Source organism: Megalops cyprinoides, chromosome 11 (assembly GCF_013368585.1).
Source record: "Megalops cyprinoides isolate fMegCyp1 chromosome 11, fMegCyp1.pri, whole genome shotgun sequence".
In the NCBI taxonomy this organism is placed as follows: domain Eukaryota; kingdom Metazoa; phylum Chordata; class Actinopteri; order Elopiformes; family Megalopidae; genus Megalops; species Megalops cyprinoides.
This window is the reverse complement of record NC_050593.1, coordinates 37,565,946-37,579,199: the sequence shown is the minus strand read 5'-3', so window position 1 is coordinate 37,579,199 and position 13,254 is coordinate 37,565,946. Positions and strand designations below refer to the sequence as shown.

Below are 13,254 nucleotides of genomic sequence, written 5' to 3'. Positions count from 1 at the left end.
TAGAGGAGTATTCTGGCTATAGAGATTCCGGCTATAGAGGAGTATTTCACCTACTGGCTATAGAGGAGTATTCCGGCTATAGAGGAGTATTTCACCTACCGGCTATAGAGGAGGGTGCTGCACAGCCTGTTTTTCCCCTGCTGTCTCCTGAGTGAACTTCAGCCCCTTCAGTTCTTTCTCCCGCTCTTTCTGTACAGCGCTGGAGCCTCAGTGTCCAGCACACCCAGCTCTGTGCTGCCTGACAGCCCGGGACTGCCGCACACACACCTCCCTCCAGCTTATATAACCCCGAGCCACTCGCCAGCGGAGCAGTTAGTCAGGCTTCACGGCTTTCTCTTTGTGTGAGAGCAGCAGCGTATAGACCCACTCAGGAGGGGCGAGATTCACTCAGGAGGGGCTAGATTCACTCAGGAGGGGCGAGATTCACTCAGGAGGGGCTAGCTTCACTCAGGAGGGGCGAGATTCACTCAGGAGGGGCTAGCTTCATTCAGGAGGGGTGAGATTCACTCAGGAGGGGCTAGATTCACTCAGGAGGGATGAGATTCACTCCGGAGGGGCGAGATTCACTCAGGAGGGGCTAGATTCACTCAGGAGCAGCAAGATTCACTCAGGCGGGGTGAGATTCACTCAGGAGGGGCGAGATTCACTCAGAAGGGGCAGATTTAGTCAGGAGGGGCGAGATTCACTCAGTAGGGGCTGGACTCACTCAGGAGGGGCAGATTTACTCAGGAGGGGCGAGATTCACTCAGGGGGGCAGATTCATGCAGGAAGAGACAGATTCACTCAGGAGGGGCTAGATTCAATCATCCTCACTTCCTACTGGCCTGACATTTATCTAGTTCTATTAAACAGTCCAGCTGAGAAACAGAGAAACTGCCAAAGGGAGGACATTAATGATCTGTCATGAGCCAGCTGTGATGCTCAGAGTTTAAACTGGGGAAGATGCACATCTACACATCTTTAACATATTCAATGTTGCATCAAGAAAAGGCAAATCACCAAGTATTGGATAAAGCCATGTATTTATAAAACAAAATTTATTTAATTGATTTTTACCTCAAACATGATAAAAACATCAGCGAAATATTCTGCTTTGCAAAATGGTCAGGGACTGTTGTGTCACTGGATTGTCCAAAACATCTGAAGAAGCACAATGCTATTCAACATTAATAACAAACCATGACATAAACAGCAAATGAAGCAATAGGACATGAGGAAGATGTAACTGACATAGTTACAAAACCACACTGTACTATTCTGTGTGATGCTATGCTACGCTAAGCAATGAAATACTATACTGTACTGCACTATATTATACATTACCACTCCATACTGTACAACTTCATATTTTCAGTGTTAGTTGGATTACAGTTGGACTACAGGTTCACTGATGGTTGGATTACTCTCCACTGAAATTGGGATTCTGCACAGTGGTGGTTGCTGTCTTGAATAGTGGATTGTCTGCCTGCAAAGAAAACAAATTAAAAATGATCAAATACTAAGATATGGATTGAACCATGGACCAACTATTGTTAAGTTCCAAATATTGTTGTAGTATTTTTAAAGCTTGTATGCCTGAATTAGCTCTTGACTCTCTCATGCAGAGGGCTACCAAGGCTGACCAGAAAAGACAAAGTGTCTTTTTGCAGTTTATGCAAAACTTCACGTTAAAAGTCATAGCTCATCAATCTAAAAAGAACAGGGGCAGAAAGATGTTGCTGTAGCAGTTACAGCATATATAATGACCCGGTGAGGCTGAGTGTACAGTCGTCATGGTGAGTGCCTGTTTGCTGTGCTGCATGGACCCCAGGCCCCGGGCTCATTCGGAACGATCTGTTAATGATCGCTGCAGCTCTCACACCGTGTGTCTACGCTGTTACCGTGTGCAGCATGAGGTTTAGGAGCAAGTCTAGCAGTTGGTCTGTTAGCCCTAAAACGAACAAGTTTTCTATCCCTGTGAGAAATGAAAGCAAGCTAGGCAGTTCGGTAGCAGGGTAAAGGTCCCGTGGTGGTTGGTGGGGCTGCTTGGATGACACCACTAAAAGGGCTGTGATTTTTTCTCTTTAAACCCATTTAAACCAATTTCTTTTAGCCTCAGCCAGGGTTAAAAAAAAAAAAACAAAAAAACACTTGTTTTGGAGGTGCTAGATACAGCCCTCAGAAGGGTCTGTGATTCTCACAGAAAGTGCAGTGAGTGTGACTTACGTTACTCCATTTGGCCCTCTGCTTTTCGTTTTCAAACCTGCGGAACTCTTTCAGGTCTTTCATGTATAGCAGGCCCTTGATAAGGAGCAGCAGCAGGAGGCCGATCAGGGCCACCGCCGCCAGCGTCCCCCCAACTATCGCAATGACGTTCGGCGGCTCTGGGCAGACTGAAACGACAGAGGAAGCACATCAGCTCCAATCACTCCAGACTAAACAAGGAGCAGCTGCAGGACAACATTTCTGGGTCATTCTAATTAGTCTCTGCTGAGGCAGATATTATTACAGCATGAGAGAGACAGTCCTGAGAAAATCATTATGAGGATGAGGGCAATCTAACCTCTTTTGTCCAGGATAAATGCCTCATAGTTGTTAATGCCGTCCAGTTCGTTCATTTTGAAGACCATGAGGCAGTTGTTGGAGTCCTTCACTTCGCAGGGCTTGTCGGCTTTCAGCTTCTCCACCATGGTGTGCTTGATGTGCTGACAGGCAGAGGAGCAGCTCTTACTCAGGGGGCCGGAGTTAAAGCCCAGGCACTCGATGCAGCTCCTGAAACAGCAGCAGTGAAATCTGAAAACCTGCTGGCTACAATGTGCGTCACATTCAGATGGAAGCTTTAAAATCACATTATGATATTGATGCTGCTGTAGGTCTGGGAAAATGTATGTAAGTATGTAAATAAATTAGATTTAATATATGTGACAAAACCAGATGTCTTTAGCTCTTTAGTGCTTTGGATGGAATAGGTTTGTTATTGCTATCATTGTAGTTGTAATTGTGAGGCGAGTGCTTACGCAGATTTTTGGCAGGGTGACGGGCATCCCGGGCAGGTCTGGCAGAACGGTAAGGTGTATCCATCCTCGCACTGACACACGTTGCACACGCACTTGCCCCTGCCGCTGCACACCGACTTGCCGCCCACTGAGCAGCCTTCGTTGGACTTCTTGCACTGACACGCACTGCCTTCGTAATCCGGGTTGCACACGCACTTGCCACAATCACACCGTCCGTTTCCTGACAAGGCAGCAGATCCCACAGTTACCATCGTATCTCAGGCCTAAAAGTATCTGAATCTCAGTTCAGCTACATTCGCCCGCGCCTGCAACGCTACCTCCGCAAAGCTTGTTTTGGTGCACCTCGCAGCTGCGGTCGTCGCACTCGCAGTAGGTGCCGTAGATGTTCCTGCCGTCCTCGCTGGCATGGCAGTGGCACACGCCGCAGATGCAGTCCCCCAAACCGGAGCATTCCGTGCCATTATTCAGCCGGCACGCAGCCCGCAGGTGATCTTCGTCCTTGTCTCCCACTTGGCACTCGCACCTCTGACCCACGAAGCCTTTAGCACAACTTCAGAGGAGGACCATTAGCAGAATGAGCATATTTGGGCTTTCCATTACAATTAAGCAGCAGCTGCCAATCTGTCGCTAAAATAAAGTCTGTGCGGTTACTGACTGGGGCGATGATTAATCTGGCTGGTAACAAATATACAGGTGTACAGGTGGTAGAGGGAAGACCGGCCCGTGTTATGTTTTTCAGTTTCATTCCTCGACACAAATAAAAATAAAATAGCAAATAAAAAATCTGAAATTAGTTTTGGCATTTATTTTGAAGTCGTTTGAAAATTTAAAGTGGAAGTGTTAGCGTGGGTTGGAAAACCTGACCTCTCAGTAACTGTGATGTCATCTGATGGACTCTACCATTGGCGCAGGGAGAACAGCGCAAAGTGAATGAACAAACTGTCGGTTGGTAGTGATTCCTCAGACAGTAAATCAAGCCGCTTTTTCTAAGATCATACACGTTTCCCACGCCTCGCATACCTCCGTGAAGCTGGCACCCCACCCATCGTAAAAAATTAATAAATCATACATCATCTGGGCCAAGTTAGTTCTGTAAAAATTGTCGTTTGTGCCGAAATGGTTTTTAAATGGTAAAGATTAAAATTTACGAGCATCCCAGCCATGTCCAAATCACTCCAAGGTGGTCTCACTGCTTTGTGCAGTTACAATTCTTTCGATATGAACAATTGAAATTAAAAATTGTAATAAACGCAAAACAATTAAAATCAAAAATGGAAAATCAATTTCAATTGGCTGTATCACTGAAGGAAAACTGAACTGATAATGTCACACCTGTTCCCTTGTAAGCATTCATAATCCCACATCTATCAAATATAGACAATGCGGATATTGTCGGTATTCTGTAGTACCAAATAGTACGGTTCCGATTCCAAAACGGAAACCGGCTCTTGTTCCAGTTTCTGATGCATAAAAAATATTTAAATAAAATAAAACCACTGTTGCACATGTGAGTAACGTTAAAATGGAGGAGAATCACATCTCTAAAAAAGAAGCCCTGTGAGGGACACCATGCGGTCTCTCCTGAACCAACTGACATGGACATGTTGGCGTTTTTTCTGATGGTAGATTAAATTTAGAGTTTGAGGTTATAATTCCAATCAAGCACACAGTTTTGCAGTGCACTTCATTCACAAAAATCATATTGGTCTCACTCCAAGCATAAACTATGACACCCAGTCAAGTGCAATGGTGCGTAATAAGCAAAAAACACTCAGAATTTTAAGAGTGAATGTAGGTCATACCAATCACCATAACACACACTGTGTGAAGTATTTTGTCTGGATACCAGTTGTCATGCCATGAAAACGAGACAAGTTTTTTTTTTTTTTTTTACAATGATAAATGCTGCTTTCAATAAGATTCTAAAAGACGGGAGCATCATGAAGAACGAAGGGGAATTATCCAAACCCGGAAGGAATTTGAATTACATTATTATTTATCCAGCAAAACTTACATAGGGTACATTTTTATTTACATCTGTTTATACAACTGGAAATTTATGGAGGCAGGGTACAGCAGCTGTGGTTCAGCAGGGAATCAAACCAGCAACCTTTCAGTTAGCAGCCCTGCTCATTACCACTGTTCCGCTACCCTCAGTGGCCTGCACTGTCCTCTGTAACTAAGGAACCACTTGTAATGATCAAAGGGTGTAAGGACATGGCAGCCCTCATGGCAAGCATCATTATTAGCCGTATTATCTTTAAGTTATGACATTTCTCAGGTTAATAAGAGAAGAAACATTGTTTAAAAGATATTTGTAAAGCCATTTTTAAGAATCAACCACTTTAATATGGAGTGAGTAATACAGTAAATTACTTTTTAGATGGTGTAATGTGAATGAATGATCACATTTTAATAGTAATATCACATGGAACGCTGTTTTTATGCACAACATACTTGCAGATCCCACAGGTGACCTTTCCTTTGCCGCTGCAGTGTGGACTGTTGGTGTCAGCTGAGTCATCACAGCTACACTGACAGTGTGTTGCAACGGTAACCTTCATTTTCTCTCTGAAGCTCAGGGGTCCAATCAGAAAGGATGCCTCGTTTATGCATTTTTGTGCCGTCACTGTCACGGTAAATGTAACCTTAAAGGAGAACGGAAATGTAAACATACTTCATGCATAATGCGTTCAGAAGACATGCTCATGGCAACTGTGGATTACAAGGGGGTGGGAATTTGGCATTAATCCTCCTTACAACCAGATGATTTATAAGACAGAAAAAAGCAAGTTTGGAATTCAGCATAATATGTACGATGTGATATCCAAGAATCCTAAGTTTTTTGGGGAGCCTTGGCCTGTTTGGTCATGAATCAAAGGCAAATCTGTAATATCTTAACATGGAATTAGTGCTGATTTATACGTTTGTACCCTCTTGTTAAGGTTTCTGTTTTCTGACATAATATTCACTTAATTCATTCAAGTAAAACAACGAAGAGTTATTCTAGGGGATCAGACTAAAATGGATGTAACTATTGAGCTTCATGTCTGTTCAATAAATTAGTCACAGATTAGATGGGTGTTTTACTTACCGTCTGCCCGATGCTCACGTCGTTGCATATCCCCCTGGTGTCTGGCCTTCTGCCAGCAGGGCAGTCGGAGGTGTATGTGACGCGGACGTGGTCTGGGAGCTCACTGTGAGTCACGATCACATTGGAGGAAAGGCTCTGTGTGGAAACAACGCAGCACACAAGCTGAGCTAGCCGCTCTGCTCATACGCTCTCTTCTCACTGCCTGCCCATTTCCAGTCAGTTACACACAGCACACAGAGTTTCTTTTTCCAAACTAAGATCAAATGATCAACTATTTTCTTGATCTTGTGTTTAATGTCAACATCATAATTATTTTATTTAGAGCAGCCAGCCTTACATATATACCATGCTCCATTAGAAGCTGATGGAGAGCACAGAATACCACTTGAATACATTCAGAACACCTCTGTCTGAATACCTGAAAACAAAGTGCACTGAATATAATGAATATAAATTACCTTGTATGCCTTCTCAATCAGACCCACGACATTGCTGGAGTCCCCTGACAGCACACCCACTTCAGACTTAGGAATAAGTTCCTTCAGTTTCTGTAAGTGTTTAGACACATGAAACAGCATTAGAGCACAGGGAAGTGTCTGTCACCCCTGAGGAATAGCAACCCTTATGTACTGACACCATTATATTCAAATTTGTGGAGGGCAGAACTGACAGTAAGCCCAACAATTTGTGATAATCATGACTGAGAGAGTTAATGTTCTCATTCTCCTGGACAGATTGACTGTTTTCCCTGTTCATTCTGCAGCTCTTGTTCTGGTGTTGAAAGGGAAACCTTGCCATGTACACGTCTGCCGTGTTCTTTGTGACAGCGAAGATGGGCTGGATGTTGTTTTTCGCTAACTTGTCTGCCACTTGGCTCACAGAAGGGTAGTCCTGGAAACAGAACATTCACACAATGCCAACATGTGAGATGAACTGATATTTTGGATTGTACAGAATATCATGGCCCCTAACAGTAGCATATCTTAGATGAATGGACTGCTTAGACATGCCCCACATTGATTGAGATATATGTTTATATTCAGGCACACCAGTTAAAAAGCTTGTCCTAACAGACAAAAGGCACAGTCATGTATGAAGAGTCTGTAATCAGTGAGAGGGAAAGCATGCACTAACGAGCCCTACAGCTGAATTCACCTTTTGTGTTTTTTTTTCTCCACATTACTGCACATACCATGTCATTGGTTTTGCTGTACACATCACTGCTGTCCAGATGACACTCGCCGTCGTTGGGGTCCAGGATGGCAGCCAGCCTTCCGTCACCGGCCATGTGGAAGCCAGCGTCAGTGGTAAACACAAGGAGCCGCGTGCTGTTCCCCCAGCCAATCTTATCCTACAGAGAGGACAGCACAGGAAATGCAGGAAGTGCAGAACGGCAGTTTTGAAAGACGGCTCACATAAGCTGAAACACACGGCAAGCCTGTCCTCACTGTGACATCATGAGCAACATGGACCAATTTTTACATCATGTATAGTCCTGGTTTTTGGCGTCACTACAATGAAACTGGGTTATTAGCAAAATTACTTTGTAATTTAAATAAGTACGAAACCAAAAAGGCAAGCCATTTAGATTAAATAGTGTATGTAAATATTGGTCATGTGTGAACTGCTAGAATGCATGTATGAACGTTATGAACTGTATGAACTGTATGAGTGCAACCGATTGGAAAATGGAAGGAAATGGCAACAAATGTGACCCGACCCCACACACTGCTGCCTGCATGATGGCGTCCAGACCGCCTTCTGGGACGTCCAGGTTTCCAGAGATTTTCTGTGCAGACACTCTGTTATTAAACTTGTTCTGATCATCCGTCAGGCTCAGCACATGCCTGTAACCAAATGCTGGCTCACAGGACGTCTCATTCTCAGGACAGGGCTTCTTCAGTTTGTCTGGGTTGGTGTTTGTGAAGGGCAGAACTGTCTTGTCAACAAATGAGCCGAAACCTACAAACAATGGCAGTGTTAACTTTATCACTTCTGAATTTTATAAGCCTCAGCCTTGCAATTACAGATGAGCGTTCATGTTTCCTTAGACTGTAGCAAAAATAGGACATTACCAATGCGAGCTCGAGAGGTGATCGTCCGCAAAGTTTTCAGTAGATCTTTCCCCAGTTTTTTCACATTTTCCAAATCATCTTTCATGGAGTAGGAGAGGTCCATGAGGTAGTAGAGGTCTACTGGGTAGTCTTGAGCTCGTTTGAATTGCAGCTGGAACGTGTAGGCCTTTCCTGAACAAACAGTGCAAATTTCCTGCTTACTCTTATGCTGAAGGCATCAGAACTGGAGAATGTAAGGGGACACTGGGGGCCAGGTCACCAATAAGCATGATAACATGACTGGGCATTGAAAAGCACACACCAGGTCTGAGCACCAGCTTGACTTCCTGTGGCTTCAGCTGGACTGGCTCCTGATGGATGGAGGTGGCCTTGGAGAAGGGGTCGTTTCTCAGCGGGATATGGTAGCTCTGAGGAGAAATCACGTCGGTCTCCTGGCAGCCTCTTTCCAGCAGCACGGCCTTGGTGTCACAGCGCACAGCGATAGACTCACCCTTCTTAGTGAAGTTCTGCCCAGGATGCAGGAGGGAGAAAGGGAGACATGTCAGTGCTTATCAGAGAACCACCAGTATCTGTGGATTGTGAAGACCTGGCTTTTCCACAACATCAGAAACACAGTAAGAGACCAACTGAAAAATATAACTCGGATCAGGGAAGACAGAGGGTCCTGGAACACAGAGGCCTTCAGCAGCTGAGTGCACGGTTTCCCCCTGAGCTCACTAGTGAAATTCTGCATGGGGAAACTGGCCAGCAGGCACCGAGTCTCACGCGCGGGTTTCTCACCAGCTGTTTGCACCATGCACAGAAGGGGCCTGAGGTGATGCAGTCTCCACAGGACCGGATAGGGCCTTTAGGACACTCCTCCTGGGAGAGCACTGGAGATCAGAGAGGACACACACACAAGTCTCTACCACAGCCACCCAAAGGTCCATGTCCCTGCAACAACTACGGTTCTTCAGGTCTGTCTACACCAGCTCAATGAACCCCTGTAAGTGCTTTTCTGGCTGAGTGCAATGAAGGGAGGATGATTTTGGTGGCAGTTTTAACTGAGAGACCCTAAAGCACAGCCCACTCAGCATTCACAGCGTGAGCACATGACGTTTTGAGGAAGTGAGGTTTTGATGAAGTGAAAGAAAAGTGTGAAAATGCCCTGCGCTCTTCAGGCACAACAAAGCAGGGCACTCAGCTTTGTAAAGAGCAGTCAGCTACATTTAGGTCTGATGTAAAAGAATATCTCTAAAATAACATTCTAAAATATTAAGTAGATTATAGTATTTGAAACTAATTTATTGCTGTCTCAAAGCTTATAATCAAACTAATAGGGCAAATCTAATAAATGACCTTAGAAACAATGCACTAATAAAGAGTCAGGTAGTGAGCTCATGGTATTACCTTCTCTGAGTGGTAGATGCCTTCAGCCAAGGCAGATGTTACAGCTAATATATTATCTGGTTAACTCACCATCTCTGCCCGTCAGCAGCAGGATCTGCAGAATGAAACTCCAATGATACATTTTCTGTCAAAACAAAAGAAGAACTGTCTCTCAAAGTGGGAAATCTATTAATTGAAGTGTCCACCTGTCAGTCCTTCAACCAATGAATTTAACAACCTACCCGCTGGTTCTGTCAGTCCTATCAAGAGTAAATAATACAGCAATACACAGTTTATGCACTGATGCTGAGACTGACAGACCAGTCCTGGCTGCAGCACGCTGAATGATGACCTCTAAAATTATCACTACTTCCTTCCTGTGGGGAGGGTGGGATGGCCAGCATAAAGAAATTATCATTGCAGATCATCCTATTTCATAAGCAGCTGCATCTAAATCTGAAACAGCTCCACTCACTGCCTGTTTCACGTGTGGAAAATCCGCATTTGGTAGAAATTTGAACACTTCTATTAGACCAGTGTGGAAAAATGCATCTCCCACCATTTACACAGCATGCAACACATAACTGGAGCCTAATTTTAGTAAGTGTCCGGTACAAGTGATTAATAAATCATACGTACATAAAGACAATGTGTCACTCAACACAAATGAATCACTCAGCAAAGGGGAGGTTTTAATACAAATACAAAGGTCACAAGGAGGGCTGTCAACTACAAGGTTGAAGTGAAAACAAAATGAAAATTCACACTTTTCAGTTTTTAAATGTAATTCTGCAGCTTATTAACAAACTGTAAACTCTACCTCGTGCTGCTTTGTGAGCGGCTCATCGGAGCTGCTTTTGCCATGCTTGGCACGCCTGCACCTAGTTCCTGTTCTGTTATCTGACGCATGCGGTCAGCCTGTCATAGCAGTATTTACAATTTATAGAGTCATTTGTAGGTGAAACACGGTTACTGAACAAGCTTTCAATGCATTATGGAGGAATGGGCTATAATACAAACAAACACACGCCCCTCTATGACACTACAGTTTAAAAGGACAGTTATGAAAAGCTGTAATATTTCAGTTATAGGCTTACTGATCACTGTACTTACAGCTCTGAGTGTATCTGTACACCCATCTAACTCTCTTCATGCAGTATGTACAGCAATAGCAGGCCTTACAGACCATCTCAGCTCTGAATAAAGTGGCTGGGGCACGTCGTGCGCTGCCTGATTTTACCATAAATGGTTACACAGTAGCGGGCCGCTTGCTTCATGTTCCTTCTTCTGAATTGCACAATTTGTTTTCATATATATATATATGTGATAAAAGTGACTCATAATTAATAACTTTAGACATTCACTAAAAGAAAATATAGACACTACAGAATGGACCAAAATTTTTTTTATAGATTAAAGAGCCAATGGCAAAGACAACAAAGAAATCATCCCTCCCTCCTAAATAAACATAAGCAAAGCGGACACCTAATCACCCCACCCAGTCTATTCGGTATCTTTTCCTCTCCACACAACTTTCTCTGAAAGCCCAGACCCTTTTAAAATCTGAAAACGTGTCTGTGTTTAGAGATGTCAATGGTCATATGTCCTTTATTACAAAATGACAATATTACTGGTCTCGCTCATAAAAAAGACATGATACATAATGTATGAATACAATCTATATACATAGTCATCAAATAAACAGAATTTTATTAATGAAATCTCACATTAATGTTTTGCAGCCTTGGAGAAAAAAAAAACATTTTAGCATACATATTTACTGGTATTTAGGCATATGCGTTTTTTTTTAGCAAAGTATTGTTTTGAATGCATATCAGTTGCTTTTGTTTAGGGATGTATTTTTTTCATAAATGACTTGATTTGACATATTTTTTGGTTTGCTTGGCTTCGTATTGGTCTTTCTGGCAGTATATATTGGTCTGTTGGCACATGCATTTGTTTGATGGTGTATGTATTGGTTTTACTGACCTATATTTATTATTATCACTATCCTGTGTATTGTTTTTCTGGCTAAAGAACTGCGGCATATGATTTGTTTGCCAGTGTATGCAATACTTCATTTGGGCTAAATATTGATTAGATCTGGCACTGATCCTGTGCACTTGCATGGGTTTGACAGGTTTATCTGTTGATTTGTACTAAAGGATTTTAAGTCGGGGTAAAAACACACATCCACCTTCAGTCTTTCCGTCAGCTCCCAGCAGGGACAGACACTGCCCAGCCACATGCCTGCCACCTCCCTGTGATAACTGAGCCACGGCTGCGACCACTCTGACAACCTCACACACACCGGGTGCCGGAGGCTTCTGATTCAGCCTCACACACACCGGGTGCCTGAGGCTTCTGATTCAGCCTTACAGCACATCGGTAAGCCATAAGGGACACACACTCATCTGTGCTGACTGCAAATGATATTACATGTATTCAACCACCACCCTTGTGAATGGGCGTCAGTTTGTTTTGAAAAGTGCTGGAGAAAATGACGGGTTCGATGTGCTCAACGAACTACAGGCTTTCAAAAAGTGGTGGGGACGAAATGGGCCACGACAAAAAGTGTCCCCAGTGTAAATGACGCCTACGCACTTGTGGAACCAACTATATGCAAAGCCAAACAAACCGTTACGCACAAGGATTAATATATTACTACAAGGAAACCCCTTACTATACTGAATAAGTACCTAACTCAACAAGAAAAAAGTAAAAGTAAAATCTTATCAAAATAAGAATCATCCCTGTTGGAAATGTTACCACTCTAACATTGACATGTTAATGATTTCACAGAGTTATTTGGGGAGTAAGATTTGCCTTAAATGTACTCACAGAGCTGGAGGGTATGATTCTCCCCTCTCCCCCTCTTCAGACCACTCAGCCTTGCAGAGGAACAGGAACTTCTGAGTGTTTCACTCTGTTGAAACTCAGTCCTACATGACAGGAAAGCAGCGGAAGGGAAGCAGGGTGAAGCAGGGTGGAGCCGAGGTGGCAGGGCGGTTAGTAGCGCTCCATAAGAGAACTGAGCCAGTGTAACGGTAATAATGCATAACCATATTTCATTTATATGACTGATACGTGGAATCAAACTTTATCGCAATAAATTATGCAGGGGATCATAGTACAGCACCACAGGAATATAGGACGGGCTATAGCAGAGAGCACCTCGCCACAGGCATCTGAAACAATTACGGACCCTCCAGGACATTACAGAATATGGCCGTTACACTACTGAGTCCCTTAGAGGACAAATAAAAATTCCCTTCCTAATTCATACCCTGAATTTAACAATCACCAGGTTTATTAATTTAGTCGCTCAATTTATCAGTCGTGCGCACAATAAATGATACCCTCAGATTAACAGGAATTCTGCGGTGTTAACTAGTTGGCAGCTGTGATGCTGTCAATACCATTTGCCCGTGCTGATCACACACAAACGACCTATTTCTCTTTCATGCCTGTATTAAAATAAAAAGTTAAATGGTTTGCGCTCTCGTCCAGCATCTTCATGGACGCGTCCATAAAGCGATCCAACAGGTGGGTTTGGACTGAGCGGTTTACTGAAACTGCATACTGTGCATTGGACAGACTTGTATTTGGGAGCGCATGAAAACATGCTTCGCAAAAACGCTGCCCGTAAATACTGATCTAGCGCAAGTTCTGCTGTTAGACTGAAAATAGCGCTGGTTAGACTTGCGGCTGGGGAATCCGG

At 43.6% G+C, this 13,254-nt stretch overlaps 1 protein-coding gene across 1 annotated transcript; it reads right to left on the bottom strand.

Moving 5' to 3' along the window:
* Positions 1-1,109: 1,109 nt before the first annotated feature.
* LOC118785786 (integrin beta-2-like) lies at positions 1,110-12,444 on the bottom strand. Its single transcript, XM_036540720.1, has 16 exons — positions 12,375-12,444; positions 9,624-9,678; positions 8,946-9,037; positions 8,467-8,671; positions 8,166-8,336; positions 7,811-8,052; positions 7,283-7,441; positions 6,886-6,981; positions 6,549-6,638; positions 6,091-6,225; positions 5,454-5,644; positions 3,314-3,546; positions 2,997-3,216; positions 2,543-2,751; positions 2,206-2,372; positions 1,110-1,465 (listed from the first exon to the last, which is right to left on the bottom strand). Exons 2-16 carry the CDS (start codon positions 9,673-9,675, stop codon positions 1,400-1,402), a joined length of 2,328 nt encoding a protein of 775 aa, XP_036396613.1. The 5' UTR covers positions 9,676-9,678; positions 12,375-12,444; the 3' UTR covers positions 1,110-1,399.
* Between the last annotated feature and the right edge of the window lie 810 nt (positions 12,445-13,254).